Raw genomic sequence first — 19,467 nt, 5'->3', positions numbered from 1 at the left:
ACACAATTAAACATAAACGTTTTTATTTATTTTGCTGGTACCCCCTATTATCACCGCGGCCGGTCGCAATTGAGAAATCATGATTGAGTAGAGCTGCAGCTTGTGGTTTTTAAAATAAAATGATTTAATCAACATGTTGGCTTCAAAGCAACTCAGATGTTTGGTGACACTTTAAAATAGTTTCTGATGAGAAAACATCTCTTTTATGTCAGCAAAAACTTAGAAATAAAGCCATGCCCCCCCCCCCCCCCCCCCCCCCCCCATTAGTTTTGGAATAGTTGGTTTACACAGGGTAATTTAACAGACGCAACAGACACAACGGTCTCAACAGCTTCGGTTTGGAATTGTGTCGCTTCAGGCGCTGTTTTTGTTGGAATATCATAACCGGTACATCCCTAATCATGTGCGTCCCTAATATTTGCTTCCCATTGTGTTACACACTAAATTTTAATCAACCTTTATGTTAAACCATGGACATGTGAAGCTACATTTTAGATTACATAAAATGTGACATTAAATTACTGGTACGAGTGCTTTATGTGAACTTCACCCTCATACTGAGGCTCTCGTGCTGTGCAGCGAGGAGTATGTTTGTATTAGTATATAGAAGATCCTTAAAATAAAAACTTTAAATACTATATGCTGTCCAGAAGGTACAACACAAGGGAGTTAACAATAAACATTGCAAAATGCAAATGTATTCCAATAAATGCAACTTTGAGTGAGGTGAATGTTTATCAGGATAATGCCAATGCCTGCCCGTTCTTCAAACATTTCTAAGTAAGCATACTAAGTAGAAACTGTCCATAGTTTTAAGGTCAGCATTGAAGTCTACACAGCAACCTGGAGAGAAGTCCATCCTTAAATTCCATAGTCTGGAACAGTCATTTGCTTATCAAACCCATACGAGATCAGGTCATCACCAATTTACTGCTCAGTTACAATCAATTAGCAAGAACAGGATTATTAGAATAAAATGGCACTTTGTAGAACAGTGGCTACATTATTTTCATTTTTTTTTTTTTTTAAAGAAAATGGGTCACTTTATGTACCAGTACAGTTTCTTACAATCGTTTGACAAGAGTGTTGGTTAAGAATCTTTGTCACTGTCTTCTCCCCCATACATATCTGCCAGTTTCTTAAAGCGGGGTCCCCATTCACTAAGGTAATTATAGTCCTCGTCCTCTTCTGTGGTGGCAGATTCCAAAGAGCTGAGGGACTCTGCTATGGACCCATTGCCTTCATAAGCATATGTTGCTAGAGAGTCATAAGGGGGGGCGGTTGGATCTGTGTCATTTTCTTGTAGCCTTTGGTTAATGAAGTCTCTGACATCTGCGTTATCCCTGGTGGGTGCTGTCCGTCGTGATGGAAACAATGTTTCTGGTATAATATCCCTGCGTAGCTTGTTATCGTCTATTGCTTCTGGATTCCTTAGTGTTCCAATATCAAAGGCCTGTGTGTCCTCTTCTCCACCTCCTTCATCGTTGTAGCTGACAATGTTGTCTCTGACGTCTTCTTTAGAAATTATCAGAGGCTCCTTCTTCTTCTGCCTCCTTAGGGCTGCAAACAGCATCACTATAACTGGAGAAAGAAACAGATAATTTTGGAGTGGATACTCTCCTGACATCGAACATATATATCAATATATATATATATATATATATATATATATATATATATATATATATATATATATATATATATATATATATATATAGTATATAGGGTATAAATCACAATGGGCCGTCCGGTTCCCATGATATATACCAGAAGTATATACCGGTTTATACCGGTTATATCACTGCTACCTGTCATTTGTGGGAAGAAAAATAATTGAAATCATTAAAACACATTTAAATTAAGACAAAACCAGAAACTTTTATTGTGTATAGCTCTGCAATGGAATATAGTCACAAATTTTATTTAATTGTTCACTTATTAAAAATAAATTGCACATGTTCCTTTATTGTGAATTTCTGCATTGAAAGTGCCATCTCACTAGAAACTAGAGGAATGACCTCAAGCTGTGATGATGGGCAGTTTCAAATTACACTAGGAAGTATGGGGAACAACTGCGATGGAGACTAAAGCTAGATCTTGAAGTGAGTTTGTGAACTCGTTATATGCAAGGCACACATGTTCTAATACATTTTCATACTTTTGGATCTCAAAATATGTTTTTGTTAGTTGGCGGACACCCTCGCATCCAAATCGTGCCATATTAACTTGACGATCATTAGTATGCAAACCATGCTATGCGCTATATATGCATACGGTCATGTGATGCTGTTTAATTAATCAGAGGTTGTTATTTTTCCAATATATATATATATATATATATATATATATATATATATATATATATATATATATTATATATATTATATACTATAAAACTGTAAATACATATTAACACATTTATGGTTGACAATACTCACTGAGAAGAATAATTATACAGAGAAGAATGGCAATAAGGGCTCCAGTACTGAGACCAGCAGGAAGGATCAGAGCTTCAGCATTACAAGACTGCACATTCCCCTCCCTGTCGCAGGTGCACACACGGATAGTTAGTGTGCTGGTACTGCTCTGCATGGGATAGTCCCCGTCTGATATTACCACAGGCACAAGGTAGGTGCTCCTTTCCATTCGGCTAAAACCACTCTGCCTAGTTAGGATTCCAGCTGTGTTGTCTAAATGAAGAAAAAAAAAACAACTAAAAAACAGATTTGTATTTAACATTTAGAGATTTTTTTTTTTGTTGAAAGAATTAGCCTTTAAATATATTCAAACCGTTTTGATGTAGGTATTGTTGTAGCATATTCCACATCTAGTTCATTCTGTTTAATGCACTGACCTCTTTAGTGTTGAGTGTACTGTACATATCTTAAAAAGCTTACTTAGAGAGAATATTAATTTCTAAGAAAACAAGCATTTCAGAGCACAGTTGAAGCCTAGGTTATGTGAGTTGTGTTTACCTTTGTTATCTCGGAGTGTAAAGTTTGCATTGACAGATGCTTCAGCTGGCAAACTGAAGAAAAACTTGTGTCCACCAATGGGATCGTCATTATCCACTGCACTGACTGTTTGTATCCGCTAAAGGGGATAAAATTACAAGGGATAGTACTTCTATTACATAGTCTAGTACCTTTACAAAGAACAGCATTTTAAATACGGGTTGAATTATACTGAGTTTAAAGAGTAAGTAGTGGGGTTTCGAAAAAATCTAGTCGTTATACATCCCCCATGTGTTGCTACAACTGTTTAAATGACGTACCTGCAATTTTTCTTTTCATTGTTAACATCCTGACAACTTTGTACACTTATAACTTTAAAATCTGTTTCAAAGATCTTTTCAAAATGGGTCAATTGCAACGAACTGAAAGCAGCATACTAACCCCGCACCAATCCTGTGGTTAGTACGGAGCTACGTACTAGACTAGTAAACAAGTTAATACCAATTGCAATGAACTTGGCAGCTCAAGATAGTCCCCAGCTGCATACTAAAAATCTGAATGCAACAAACCCAATATAACTGCTGCTGCCCTCTAGAGGATACTAAGTATGGGACTAAGTTAGTCTAACCCTTTCTGTAGACTAACGACTTAAAGTACCGTACTAAGTGGAACAAATGTGAAAAACCCCAAAATGCATTGACAACTTTTGTAACTCAGCAATTCATAATCACAAATCCATACTGTGTACCTGTATGTTACATATGAAAGACATATTTACTTGCATATTATTATTTTTGTTTTATATAAAGGATATCATTGCTGGCACAGCGCTGGAATGAGTTTCGTGACATTATAACAATACGGAAAATGATAACGATAATGAAGATCAGCCTATTCTGTTTTAAACAAATCTAATACCTTTGTCAGGTGCAATTCCAAACATTTAAAACACTGTTTTGTCCATCAATAAGGTTGTATTGTTGTACTTTTTGTTGTACAGTATGTTCCAAGAGCTGCATATACCATGTTTTAGAATATGGAGAGTTGTGCCTGTGTTGTGTCCATAGTACAAAATACACAATTCTGCAGAATCAGGGTGTAGCCAAGAGAGTTTTATGTGTGTTTCCCATGTGACTGTTTTTATTCTTATTCTTATTATGGTCATTTTATGTTTTTATTTTTTTAACGTTTAGCAATTTATTTAATTAGGCAAGGAGAAACGTTAGACATGTTATCCACAGAAACTGACAGGGAGAGTGCATGTTGATTAGTGCTGAAGTTGTTAAGATCAATACTTTTTACCACTTGCTGGCATCTAGAGTAGCAAAGCCCCACCTATATATTTCACAAGACGTTTTCTTAGATGTGTGTGGATTTAGAATGTGTGATAGTAAAAGCTGGCTGTGCTTCTAACACCAAATAACTATTCTGTAGAAAGGCGTCATTTAATTTAAATGAAATCTGCAATATTTTTTTTTTTTAATTTGATCAATTCACTTAAACTTCACAAGACTGATGAGTGCAGATTACTGCATTGGCATTTTTTTTTTCATCCCTGCTTCTTTGAACCCTCTTCTATAAGGATGGTTTACATTCACCAAAACATCTGACTTTGATCAAAATCAATTAAAAGCTTCAAAGACAGTAAAACACTGCTACAAAACCTTTATATATTATATATATATATATATATATATATATATATATATATATATATATATATTATATTATATATTATTAACCAATAGATGCCATAGGAATTTACAACATTTGTATGAGCATGGACAATCTTTTTTTTTGTGCCACTGGTTAGTTTATTATCCAATCACATGGTTAATAATTAACAGAAAGTTGTAAAGTTATTGTGTAATGAATTCACAAGTTATTGCTTGCATCTTTAATACAGTAAGAAGGTTTGCGGCCCTGTGAATATATAGTATTCAGGGTAAAACCACTGTAGGGGTAGCGTCTCCTCAGCCGTGTAGGTAAAACAAGCTGTATCACCCTGAGAATACAAGTTTACGACATGTGCAAAGAAGGGACTAGTCTAAATCTGCTTTACTGCTACTAGAACTAGGCACATTGTGGTGTTTGTTTTCTTTATTTAATTTTTCCAACAATAAAAGTGCCCACAAGTGTTGAACTGGTGCATTGATATTCAGGGACAATTCACTCGGTATTTCTGCAAGGTTTGCAGTTATGTAACCTTACCTGTCCAGCTTTTGCATTTTCACAGACAAAAGTCTCGTAGAAAGTGGCAAACTCTGGGGCGTTGTCATTAATATCCAAAATTCGGATGTGCACTGGAACACGGCCCACTTGTTTAGGGTTGCCTGTTTAAAAAATAAAGGAAAATAATTCCAGGTTAATTAAAAGCAATGACAATTATTAGAAGGAGCTTCACACCTGTAGTCATGCAGCTGTCCTCAACATCTGCAACAAGCATGAATCAAGATTCACAGAAAATCTGATCACACTTAATGAAAATGATTCCTATGTGTCTTCAACTTTCAAGATTAACAGACCTTGTACAACTTTATTTTCCTTTCTCCTCTGCAAATGATATTGTCTAGACCCCCCACCCTCACTCAGTAAGCCAATACACTAATAAATTAATTTCCTTTAATTAGAAATGTATATGTAATCTTGCTTACTGATCTCCGTTGCAGTAACTGTGATGTTATGCCACGGAAATGATTCCCTGTCGAGGTGTTTAAAAGTGATGATTGAGCCATTTCCAGAGTGGATGTTAAACATTCTATCCAGGTCCGTAAGTCGATCAATGGAATACCTAAGACAAAATAGCAACCACATCTTAATGCTTTCTATGGTGTATAAAGCACTGGTTCATGTTTTTTTTTTTCTTTATTTTCTTACACTGTAATATTTTGTTTCTTAAACCCTAATCCAAAATGAAAATGCCTGAACTTACTACTTAGAATGTATCCACAAGCTAAACAAATAAGGCTATCATCTACTGTATTAGATATCAGTGGATAACATCCATTCATTTGATAATGGGCAAAAATACCACTACTACTAATACAATATCTAAACATGTAGGACCCTATTTTGAGACAAGACAGAAGCAAATGTTCTGAGTGAAATAAAATTAATTGCAAAAATTTAAAACTAGAATTTACACAATAATTTAGCAGCTCCTTTCAAAATAGGGTCAACTGTGACAATTCTATAGACCATTTACTTAACTTTAATTACTTGCTTAGGGTGATTACCTGACACACAGAAATCAAAGAGAAACTGGTAGTTAGGATTGAACACCCACCCTACATGAACCTTACCCAGAACCGCTCAAAATTACTGGGAACATTACACAAACGTTTAAAAAGGCATGCTGTGTGATTTACTCTTTAAGAAGTACCTGTGACTCAAATATGACATATAGTACCATACACAAACACAGCTTTAAATACATTAAGTAGGGCAACCAGGAGGTGCACTATACTAGGATTTCTTACATATCCATTAAGCAACATTTCAAACCTGGCTGCAAAACATAAAAGAGCCTCAAACCATTTCAAAACTAAGATCTTAATTGGCAAAAAAAAAAAAAAAAAAAAAAAAAGCCTTTTTTGTTGTTTTTTGTTTTTTAATGTCAGGAGGAGAATGCGGTTTGGTTGTTGTCAACTGCCTTCAGTTTGTGACAATGCAGTTGTGCGGCAATTCATTATTTTCAGTTACTAACGATCTGTGCCTACTGCATCAGTTTTAGTTTTCAGAAAATGTTTTCACTAAATTGCTGCATGAGCACCATAAGTATTAGCTTGGCCATTGACTAACAAGACCCAGTTTTTGACTAGAAACTGTGTGTAGTAATTGCACATGCCTCATTGTTTCAAAGCATGCAAACACAAGTTTACACAGTTTTTACTGGTGAGTGTAATATTTCAGGTTGATTAATGAATGCCGGGGAAACTCTGCAGGGACTGCTGTAGATTTCTCAACCTCAAGAAAGCAGTGGCTCACATAAACCAGGTCTCAAGAGAGCATCAGCAGAATATCTTCCTGCACAAAGATCTTAAAACTAGATTGTTCTTCATGTACAACTGTGAATCTTTTTTTTCTGCTTGCCAAGTATACAGTGCTTCTGTAAAACGCATTCATTGATACAAACAAGGCTAACCCTGATGTAATTCCACTGCCTATTATATTCTTTCTCCAAATGTCTAACACGCTATTTCTGTATACACATAAATCAGCAATGTAGTATTCCCCCGAGATGTTTGTTAGCGACGCACAGTATTACTTCTAATTGTTTACAAGCTAGTTGGTTTTAAAAGAGGTCCCTGGTCCCATAGCGAATGAAGTATCTTTCTTGCGCAGAAAATGTTTTAAGTGCCCCAGCACATTTATAAGCAAAATATTAGCAGTAGATTCTTTCTCTGAGCAATGATCTTTCTGTTTTCCACAAAAAAATTGAACGCTTGTCACACAGCAGGGGATGTCCAAGGTCAGTCTGAAAATGAACTAACACAAATCTGTGAAGTGTTCATATTATATATTCATATATTCTCGATGTGGCAATTAGTAATTAAAGGCTGATCTTATTTCAAAACTGTAACGACATTGACATGTCTGTCTTACCTGACAGGGCTTTTGGTGGCATCAGGGTCTGCTGCAATAACAGCACCTATCATAGTGCCGATACTGGCGTCCTCCTTCACCTCCATGATGTAACTCGCCCGTTCAAACACTGGGGGCTCATCAACATCTTCCACAGTGATTTTCACAGTAGCTGTATCTTTGAAGGGGCCAAGTAAAAGAAATCGAGGGTCCAGATGTGTGTTCTCTGCCTGCACTTTAATGGTATATATTTTCTTTCTCTCATAGTCCAAAGGCTAAATAAAATAGCAATATACAAAACACAATTAGCATTGCCACCAAGTAGTGTTAGCCTTCAAGATATATTATCAGTCATACGTATAAGATATGTATGTGTTTACTGTTCTGGAAGTGTCTTTGTGTCGAAGGGTTACATTTCTGGGAAGTAACACGGTGTTTAAATACAGTACCGGTAGTTAAATCTTTTTTTTTTTTCTGTCCCTGTTGTTCATATTGCACATTTTTACATAATTACTGTTCACCGTTTTAAAAGAACAGTTTTACTAAACAACCTAAATAAACAAAGCATAAAAAACAACGTTTTCTTAAAGTAATTCTAAATGACACGTTCTTTTAAATAATACATTTAATTAGAGGATTCAGTGAGAAGAACATGAAACCAGTGTCACATTGTCCTTAATCAAGAAGAGTGTTGAATAATGGAGCCCAAAGATGCTGTAAATGTCAAGATTTTCTCAAAACAATTTACAAAATGTCCACTATGTGGTTGAACTTTTAAAAATAATTGGACTGTGCTTTGAAATACCCTGCCCATAGTGCTGGCACAATGGTCTTCATAGTTAATGTATACAGTCAGTATGCAGTCATTTTCTTCGATGAGATGTTATTAATTACCAAGCATGTGAATTAATTATCAAGCCATAGAGTCTTACATCAAAACACAACAAATATACTACACACAAATATAGGCTTTTTAAAGTATTTTTGAAAGGCTATATTGTAAATATCAATTCTAATCAATTATTTTTAGTATCTTAGTAAATTATACAAGTATAGAAAATGTAACGGCAAACATTTGTGGCCATTGTATGGGCTTTCACAGTTACCCTTTTCACAGAGATGACCCCTTCTTGTGTGTCCTTGTCTGTCATGATATCGAACATGTCCACTCCATCCCCACCAATGATACTGTATTTAACTTCTGCATTTTCACCAATATCAGCATCATTAGCTTTGATCCTGCCAACTGGTGATCCAACCTCTGTTGACTCGGGGGTACTCAACTGATATGTACCTAACACAAGGAAGTGTACATTTTAGTCATCCCTGATGTTGAAATCACACCAGTAATAAATTATTCATGAATCTTTCTTTTAATGAACGCAGCAAAATTACAAACTGAAGAACAAATGGCACAACTATTATTTTCTGTGAAAAAAAAATACAGAGGTTTGATTCAGAACTGATTTCAATCCAAGCACCATAAAGAGGATATATGTGTGCCTAGTTTTTATGAATTAGTCTATTTTCACTGATGTGATTAACTAAGAGCTGAGATTCAATCATTACTTGTTACGGAGAAAACCACTGAAAACAAATGACACAGAGGATGTCAAAAATGAAAAATAAAAAAGGTGGTAGGATTGAGTAGTAAAACCAAGATGCTTATTAACATGCTAGGATTGAAATTGTGTTTGATTCATACTGTTGCTTAAATATTTGATGGTGCACTGAGACTGTGTTTTGTTTTCTCCTGACTTGCACATAAAACAAAATAAATTCAAATATTGAATGTAACATAGGCCCTTATACATTAAAGTATGCACAACATGGCTAAATTGTGAATTAATCAAAATTGTAAACCATTGAATTAAGAAATAATGATGAAGCTCTGTGTTTTTTCAACAGCATATCCCCATATTTAATACACCATATAGGCAAGTATAGTTTTCCTGGCTTCAAGGCAACAGCCATTTATGTACAGTAGACCCAGTTTTTTTGTTTGTACTAGATCAGTTATACAATGTATGCAATAAGCCTTCATCCAGACACATGCCAGCATTTTGAATCTTGGAACGGATACAAATAAAAAAGGAAAGGACCGTGATAAATTAGTTTTGTTATGCCTTATAACGATATTCTCAAATTCAGATTTGCTTTTCCTTTTTCATTATATATTCGTTGTTGCCACTGCACAAGGCATTGCTTAAAGATGAAAGAAAACAACACAACAACCTTGCTATTCGTCAATCTGAATCAGCAGCATTGCTATTTGCTTGTAGAGGAAATGCTAGATGTACTGAGAGAGAGAGAGAGAGAGAGAGAGAGAGAGAGAGAGAGAGAGAGAGAGAGAGAGAGAACTAAAACCCAAAGTCTCCTCTTTTCATTTAATAGGGATTACTAGACTGATCTGATACACTTTACGGGACCTGCGACCACATCATATGGTTCTGCATTTAATTATTCCCAAGTAAGCACAAATCAAAGAGGTGCCATGCACTGATAACCCTGCACTATACTCCATATTCTTTTTTTTTTCTTTCTGCAGGGACCAGATGGTGATTGCCAAGTTTATTTGATTTTCAAAGGCGAACATAAAATTCAACTTACCCTGAGGAAATCTAGGAGGATTGTCGTTCACATCAGAGAGGGAGATGTTCACTGTCGCAGTCCCTGATAATCCACCCATCTGCCCTGCCATGTCCTTGGCCTGGATGACCACTTGGTATTTTTCCTTGTTTTCTCTGTTCATGTTTGCCAGGGCTGTCCTAATGATCCCTGTAAACGAGTAGAAGAAAAACACTGTATTAACATCAACGTTTTTGGCTCGATTTATTTTGCATTGTTTTTGTTGCGTCGGGATTGGCAACAGGAGTGACTAGAGTCTTCTGTGTATTATTGTATCAAATACAGTAGAACGGTGGGCAGCCACAGTTCAAGATTTCTCGCACCCTCCCATTGAAACTCACTCACATGGAGGGACCATCCTTCCTTTCGACTGAGAACCTAATTCTGTATCACTGTTTTTTTTTTTTTTTTTTTTTTTCTATTCTGGAGCCTCTTTTCAGAAAAGAGTTTAAACTGTGCCAAATTGTTCCAAACTGTGCAGCGGTTCTGTCAAGAAAGCTCTCCAGTGGCATTGTGGCATAATGGTTTAAGTTGAACGTTAAGACTGAGAAATAAAATCATTGTTACCAATCCATTCCTTTTCAACCCAATGGCTGTTTAATAGGCCACTTACTGTAACCAGTCTCTGAACAGAATATTGGAGCAAACAGGAGCTCCAAAAAATATTTCTTGTTAGCACAATATAAGCTTTGGTTATATAAGCTGTAATAATGAAAGGAGGAATAATTCAAATGAAATATATGTTTTATGTTTTGCGATTTATCCTACAATTCTTTACTAATGCGGCTACATTTTATCTAGTTCTCAGATTAGATGAGTCTCTGCCTAATAAAATCTTACAATGGCAGCAGACTCCCACGAATCATGTTTTCTGTGATAGGAACAAGCTTGTTGTCCAGACCTTACACAAGCCCACAATAAATTAAAGCTAAGAACTTAATCTAAAGGTTGATTTGCCACAGGTATTTGTGGCCATTTGCTTGTGTAAACAAAACAAACCAAAAAAAGATATATGGGCAGGCTTCCAAAATATGCATTAAAAATTATTAGATTTTGCTGTAAATACAGACTGCAGATACTGTATATAATTCCCTTTAAAGAGAGTGCTTATGTTTAATCTGTTCATTGAAATAACTGAAAAACGAAAGGAGAAATGGTGATTAAAAATAGATTCTGACCTGTGTCAGGTTCCACAGAGAAGTATGGCTGTCCTTGGAGAATGCTGTAGACCACTCTAGCACTGTTCCCATAGGTAGCGTCATCATCATCAGTTGCGGTGACTTGTATAACCGGCGTACCTGAAGGCAGAGTGGAATTGTTAGGTAAAAAATAAAAAGATAAGACACATCCTCCAACTAAAATTTGATGTAAGAAAAGTATTATGCAGCCAAGGGGTCTTGTTATATCTAAGGCCATGAAACTAAAACAACAGAAACCATTTACAAACATCTGATTTGAAGCCTGTTACAGGCAAAAATGGATAATTAACTCAAAGTCCTATACCGTACTTATTGGCACACTTTACTGCTTATGTGGATACATTTTAAGTTTCAAGTTACCATTTGCACTTGCCCAGTTGGTCTGCTGTTCACTGAATTATCCCTTATATGAAGCTTCTCCCAATTGTATTCACTACACATATTGTTCATGTAGCTGCTTGCACAGGACTTTAAATACAGAACAAGATTAAATATCGTGGTCCCTGTTGGGATCAGAAGCAGCAAACTAATGCTCTTAATGTAGTGCTTTAATAATTGACTAGCTTTTCTGTTAACATTAAAAGCATTTTTTTTTTTTTTTTTACCTTCTTTCCATTTTTGTAATAACCAGAAAACATTAAAATCTGTAAGTCTGGAGCATTAACATTAGTATATTACTTAACCTTGCCTAGAGATGACCTGGACCTACTTCATCAACCAACACCCCGATATGTTTGGTGGCGGTTTGGTTTCATAAAAACATTAATAATAACAATTTAGAAAATACTGTACATATGGAGTAATTTCAGTTAGGGTTTCATGTACAGGGTTACAGGTAAACCAAAAATACAAGCAGATAATATGAACAATTTATATCAGGAAAATAGTATGTATCAAGCCTTTTCCTAATTTAAAGAAACTATTAAGAAATAAAGTAGACGCACAAAGACTATAAAAGGCATGAAGCAGCTTGCTGTTACAGAACAACCTGCAGTGTAAGAAACACGTTACTTTAACTGTTTCTGTAACCAGGGTTATCCATAATGCAGCAAACACACTGCAGAGTGTTCTGTAACCCTTTCAATCAACAGAGTTTGAATGAAGTATGATAGTGAGTATCTGACCAGTCAGTGACGAAGAAACTGCTCAGTGATAAAGGCACAGAATGGTGACAGAGAACTGTGAAATAACATTAAGCACATGCAGCTAGCTGTAGAAACCAGTACAGTGCTCATGTTTGGTGTGACAAAGCATTCATTTTCATCAATTACTGAGGGTATGGCCATCTTCTTAACAAGTATGTAAGTAGCATACAGGGCTTCCACTTTTTAAGGTGGCTTTTTACACTTTAGAACAATATGCCCTGTAATGCCATTCCACTGGCACTTTCACTTTCATTATAAGGCGAACACAAATAGTTGTCTCGTAAACATAGGGTCTGTAGAGCTAACAGTATAATGAAAAAGTTGATGACCTCTACTGTATCAAGTGTTTGCACAGAACAGTATAGAATACACAGTCAATGCAATCTGATAAGCGTGTATATGCAAAAATGTGTGACATAAAGATGTACAGATGCATACACAACCCACCCCCCACCCCACCCCCACACACACATGCTCCCCCATGTCTCTAGAATCTGATATTGTCATTAACCTGCTAGCTAGTTAATTTAATTACCAAGTTTCACGACTATCAGATAAGCTGTTCTCCAGATATATGCACAACTCTTAAGTGAGACATACAGATGGACAAATTTAAGTACAGACAGACACCCCGCTATATCTCTAAAATCTGATATTCTCAATAACTTAAATAAATGTTATTACCAGTACATTTGCCAATTGGATCAAGAATGTTCCATAAGGAAACATGTGAAGTGTGACACAGTTACATATCACCTGCACTCGATCGCCTTCCAGGGGGATTTCTGCATTTTATATCTTAGATGTTACAACAACAGTATTTTACACTTTTCCATCATGTTGTGTTAAAATAAATCCCATCATTTATTTAAATATCTTGGATTCATAGTTTAAAAAAGAGAAAAATACAACTATAAGCATTTTTTTAACTTATTTAATTCATTAAATATCACCATTCCTTAGTGGAAAATAAAGCCCAATAGAGTAGCATTGCTAGCAACTTACCAACATCAGACATTTCTGGAACACTGGCAATATACATGTCTTTTGTAAACTTTGGTTCATTGTCATTGATGTCATGGATTTTAATGATGAACTGTGATTCTGGCTCAACGGGTCTGCCTGTCCTCTTGTTTACTGCTTGAGCACGAAGTGTGTAGTAAGCCTTTTCTTCTCTATCCAGTCGCTTTGTAGCGTGAATGTCACCTGAATTCTCATCAATAAGAAACAAGGAACCGGCCCCGTCTCCAGAAAGGACATATTTTACACTTCCATCTCCTCTATCTTGATCAGAATGCAGCTAGAAAAAAAAATAGGAAGCTTCAGTATGTAAGCAAACAAAACAAATAACCATATGGGTCTCCATCTCCATTTTACAATGCTGATTGCTAAATAACAGGAGTTTATCGACTTACTGAGGCGCATTTAATTTGGGTAACTGGTCGTGTATCAACTCTGTCAGACCAAGCTGCCTTTCATTTTATAGACAAGCTGAGGAGGTGGGACTGGCAGAGTTTAACCAAACGGTGTCACCTCATTTTAACAGAACTTGTGATCCTCCAGACAAGCTCAAAGCCAAGTGGCAGGTAGAAAATTCAATACTGGAGCAGCAGAACCCCAGAACCATTTAGATGGATTGCAAACAATCTTAAAAATTAATTAAAATGACATCTGAACCTACTTAATATAAGCTTCTTTTAGCTAATTTTTTTTTTTTTTAAAAAGCTTCTGCATAAGATAAATAGTAAGAACTGAAATGATTTATGTTAACAATTCCAATGTAGTCTTTCTGTTAAAAACAAGTAAATCACCACAACCTATATCCACAAATACACAGGTAAATATGTTAGTGCCTTTGGAAGGATGAAGAGACAGAGAGGCTCCTGCATATAAACAGATTTGGATTAATTGCCGTAAATGATGTTAAAACTACAGTACTATCACAATAAATTAAGAGGTTTTCTAGAAATGGTAAAGATAATTATGTGTGTGTAAAATGTATGACACAAATATACGCACAAAGCATGCCTCTCCATATACCATTTATCAGGCATTGATGTTCTTATAAGAACTATAATGCTACAGCGTGACAGATGGGAATATTTTTTGAAGTTATTATTCTTCAGATTCCAGGAAGGAGCTACAAGCATATTGCTTTTGTTCTCATGTCCAGAAAAGCATATTAACATATTGCTTAGCTTTTGTACAATATATCTTTTAAAACCAGGGATTCGTCCCATGTGCAGACATTATTTTATTTGTAATTTTCAACAAACAAAAACTCATCCCTATTCTCTTGGGAAATATGGTAGTTTACATAATGCATGGCAGAACAAACAAAAGATTATTTTTAAACACATTTCACAAATTATTATGGCAGCTCTGAACTGATGATCTATACATACCTTATATATATATATACACACTGATTTAGCTGCTACATAGTCAAATTAAATACATACCATTTTATGTTAGGTACTTTAGCTGGGCTAGATCACTAAATCTTGGTGGTTACACAGCTTCCTATTATAGGTTGCAATATTTACATTTAAAAATTATGCAATTAAAATTATATTTGAAGCTATTTAAAATAAGCTCCTTTTGTAAAGACCAGCTTCTTTCTTCTTTCTATATATTATTTCAAACAATTTATTCCAAATATTAATAAATAAGATAATTCCAGTCTAGACTTCCTGTTGAAGTAAATCAGCATGATCTTCAACCACAAATATTAGTGTGCCAATGAAAGGATGGCGGGACTGTAAGGTTCCTCCATACTGTATTGTGATAGAGAGCGAAAAAATCTGAACAACATCTCCCTTCCGACCTGTGAGGGCACTGTACAACAGGAACTGTGTTCCTCGTAATGAATGGTTGGGCAGTTTATTCCAGGGTCAGTCAGAAGCCGGCCATTCAGGAAGGGGGCGGAGTTACGATACCAGGAGTCATCGCCCCTAGTATGGTGAGCGAAGTTTCATGTCATGAATTGGAGGAGACATGATTGAACTTGCTATTGGAGGGGGCGGGGCTTAGGGTACTTCAGTGTATTTGTATTGCTTGGTTTGGTATAACGTAAAGGTCCAAATTTATCAAGGTTTTTGCAATTTATCCTCATTTTATAGAAAGGAAAACTAAACTGGTAATATCTTAAAGATAATAACAAATAATTTAGAAATATGTTTTTAATAAACCTTGAGTTCCTGGTTGGGCTTACTAGATTTAACCCTTTGCGGACCTATGTCGGACCAGGGCTTTTCCCTTCCCAGTCTGATGTCGGACCCTGTAAGACATCATCAAAAAGACATCAAGCACAGGTCTCTAGTTGTTTTTTTCTCTGGAAAACGCAGAGAAAACCTTTCAATGGCTGAGTAAGACCATTAGGAGCCGAATAAAGCTGAAAAAAAGGGGGCGTATCTGAGCAATACACATAGCACCTGCAACACAGAGATAACAAGTACACAAACAAAGAAGACAGCTGCTTCCGCATCCAGCGCTCGGAGAATATCACAGGCATTTGTAGAGCTTTTTGAGATGTTATAGTAATAAAATAATGACTTGGATTGCATTATTGAGGAGTTTGGTGATAAAACGAGTGATAAGGAGAGGATTTATCAGTATGCCCGTCTATAAAGAGGTATGTGAAAAATACAGCGAACAAGGGGCGGGGCTATACTGAAGATGCAGTACTGATGTCCTTTTGCTATGCAGTGTATTTTAAACCTGTTTTACTCTGAAAAAATATATTTTAAACAGTGTGTGTGAAAATAAATTGGACCTCATGTGCGCCTGACAAGCGCTGAATAAATGGACTGCTAAGGGTTAAGTCACTAACAGTTCCCATTTTACAAAGAATTGTGTCAAGTGCACATTGGAGAAAGAACCTTCTTAAATGTACCCATGGTTCAGTTGATTTTCAGAGAAACCATTAAACTGTGCAAACATTGTTTTGCCTCGGCATATTAAGATTTTGACAAACAAATAAATATTGGACCTCCAAAGGACCTGCATAGCATTTACCAGTTTGCTAAATTGCCATACAGGTTCAAATGATGCAAACCCAATGTACCCTAGTCCAAAAATCAGAATACAAATGAAGGCACTAACTGTGAAGGTTTGTTGACTTGACGTGTATTTGTCACTGTCGATTGTTGTGATACAGCTTTCTTTGGCACAGCCAGATGGATGTTTCTGACAAAGAAGTTAGCCAAGCTTCACTGAAATCGCAGGCACCACCTAATTATTAACTATACATAATCAATCCATTTCAGAAGCACTGTATCAACAAAATCTTGAACACAGCAGCAAAAATGTGCTGCTTATTCTGTGGCTCGTCACTTGCACTGATGCTGTAATGAACTTAAAAAAGGTCATAAGAAGATACTGCAATGAATGTTTTACCCACAGTCATTATGGTATCATTATTTTAACAGCCACCCATGCCTTTTACCTAAGAGCCAACTGCACTGGCTGGCCAAAACATTGTAAAACATCAATTAATCCAATTTAGCATGACCACATTTCCACTAATGCTGGGACTAGTCTCTGTTAAAACTGATTATATTTTTAATACACACAACACTTTCAAAGGGCAAGACACTAAATGCCTCTGTCAAGTGACAAATAAACCATTTACCTCCATTCTATTTTACAGTAAGCACTGATCATTTTGTAGGCATGACAATGTACAGTATATTTGCTCTGGCAATGGCATTAAAACTCCTACTGCCAAACACATAATTAGTCAGTGCACTCTTGTATCAAAACATAGATTCCAAGTTGGGAATTACCTGCACATACTCTGTTAATAGAAGCATGGTTCTTGCATGCTTGTGTGTTTTTGTTCTTTTTTGAGGATACACAAAAGAGTAAGGGTAGGTGTTGTGCCATTTTGATGACATTTGACCTCATTTTTCTTTCTTGATGGACGGATGAAATATTTACCATTTAAAATGTTAACATAATCCATTGACACAAGGCATCAATTGAGCTGGAATGTCTCTCTAACGTTGATATCATTTTGTATGCAATGTGTCCACCTATACTGTCTTATGATAAATTAGAATAAGCAAATCTTTAGCCAACAGCTTAAATTTAGCAAAACATGACCAGGGATGAGTTTTTATTTAGTTGATGACCTTAATATTACTCACTGTGTAAAACAAACAACACTCACAGGGTATCCACACATTTTGTTGCATCAATATGGTGCAAAATGGAGGCCACGTAATGATAAAGACTGCATTGATTACAAAGACTCTACTACAGGCATTTCCCATTTGAAGCTCTTTTTGTAATCTACTGTACAATGTTAGATAACAGAAAGCTTAGAGACCCATTTTGAGTGATTTATATAGCATAGGCTTTCTAGAAATCATTTCTTTAAAAGGTTTATATTAAACATGCAGAATACTCAAGACACGACATTCATTCATCCACCTTGCATTGTACACTTGAACAGTCTTCTGGGAGAAGAATGAGGGACTGGGCAATCAATGTCCATGAGAGATTAAATGACTACTTGTGACTATTTGTTGTTTTTTTTTTCTTTCATAGGTTTGTAATATATGTTTGTAATATAAGCACGGAATTTGTGACTAGAAATGCCAAGGGTTAGTTCTCTATCAATTGGTTATCTTTTTTTATTATCATTAGTATAAAGTTTCACACATGTTATTAATGACTCAAACATTATATAACCATTATTATACATTGTTTGTGTTCTAGCTACTTCATGTATCTATGCAAAAAAACAAAAACCCTTACCTTTCCAACATACTGATAATCAGACCCAGTGTATTCTTCAAGCAGAAAAAACTGATTCCACATCCAGCCTCGTTTGGAACGCTTTAGTGCCCACCCGTCATTTCCTCGCCCCACCATCATCCCTTCCTTGACAACCTCCTCTGTAGTCCTTTTAAATAAGGCTTTTGCATCACAAATTTGTGACGAGCATGCCCAAAGTACTATCAGTAAGCAAGTTCTCATTGTATCCAGTGTAGTTGAATCCGAATAAGAGAACACTTCTGCCACGTCACTCCTCAGTAAATTCTGCCCAACTGCATTGTCTCCAGTTTGTCATCTACTGCGGCCACCTGAAACACAGAGATGAAGATTTTATTATTAGCCAGCTCATTTTGTTCCTGCATTTTGTTATATGTTTGTTCATTATTAAATATGTATTTTCTTGTATAAATTGTTTTTTTGCAGCCCCTATAGTACAGTACATTTGCAGCCTTATTGCAATGAGGTTTACATCAGCTGCAGTCACTGTCTAGAAATGATAGCAAGGTTTTATGTATTTGCTTGCAAAAATATATAAAACAAACATATCCACTGACTTTTAAGTAGCTATACATATTATTCAATTTAAATTAATCCATTTGATTGCTGATAGTGTGCTTTTTGGGTTAAATCCAAACGATTTGACGGTCTTATTGTAACAAACATTGTTTTGTTTATATATATATATATATATATATATATATATATATATATATATATATATATATATATATATATATATATATATATATACACCTTATAATAACTATGGATACTGAAACTTGGATGGATATTTTTGGTGGTACATATAGTCATAGTATATATAAAGCTGCCCAAAATGTATAGTAATTAGTCTGTATGAATCAAGTACTGTGCCACAAGGTACTGAAATGTACTAAGGTAGGTAGATAATTGTGCCTATATACAGTACAAAAGATCCATCAATGTTGTGTATATTTTCATGTAGCCAGGAAAGCTAATGTCCTGCAATATACAAGATGTTGTTCCCAGTGGGGAAACAGACCCAAGACCATATTAGTCATGACATACGAACCATTTTCTTTAGCTTCATGACCCAATAATCCCTTGATATCACAAGTCAACTAGCTAAGAGTACACACACACACACACACACACACACACACACACGATGCAACAAAATACCTTCACTTTTAT

General features: G+C 35.7%; 1 protein-coding gene across 1 annotated transcript in view; it reads right to left on the bottom strand.

Moving 5' to 3' along the window:
- Window positions 1–1,032: 1,032 nt before the first annotated feature.
- LOC121314208 (cadherin-10-like) overlaps window positions 1,033–19,467 on the bottom strand; it is a 30,424-nt gene continuing 11,989 nt past the window's right edge. The window contains exons 2-12 of the mRNA XM_041247232.1: window positions 18,274–18,602; window positions 13,516–13,810; window positions 11,345–11,464; window positions 10,149–10,316; window positions 8,645–8,832; window positions 7,560–7,813; window positions 5,609–5,745; window positions 5,166–5,287; window positions 2,976–3,093; window positions 2,439–2,690; window positions 1,033–1,581 (exon numbers count right to left, since the gene is read on the bottom strand). Of these exons, the coding sequence (XP_041103166.1) occupies window positions 1,091–1,581; window positions 2,439–2,690; window positions 2,976–3,093; window positions 5,166–5,287; window positions 5,609–5,745; window positions 7,560–7,813; window positions 8,645–8,832; window positions 10,149–10,316; window positions 11,345–11,464; window positions 13,516–13,810; window positions 18,274–18,495 (2,367 nt within the window). The 5' untranslated portion in view covers window positions 18,496–18,602 and the 3' untranslated portion in view covers window positions 1,033–1,090. The remainder of the gene's footprint in view (window positions 1,582–2,438; window positions 2,691–2,975; window positions 3,094–5,165; window positions 5,288–5,608; window positions 5,746–7,559; window positions 7,814–8,644; window positions 8,833–10,148; window positions 10,317–11,344; window positions 11,465–13,515; window positions 13,811–18,273; window positions 18,603–19,467) is intronic.

The sequence above is a fragment of the Polyodon spathula genome, chromosome 4 (genome assembly GCF_017654505.1).
Source record: "Polyodon spathula isolate WHYD16114869_AA chromosome 4, ASM1765450v1, whole genome shotgun sequence".
NCBI lineage: Eukaryota > Metazoa > Chordata > Actinopteri > Acipenseriformes > Polyodontidae > Polyodon > Polyodon spathula.
The sequence above is the reverse complement of the archived record's forward strand: the minus strand, read 5'-3'. Positions and strand labels throughout refer to the sequence as shown.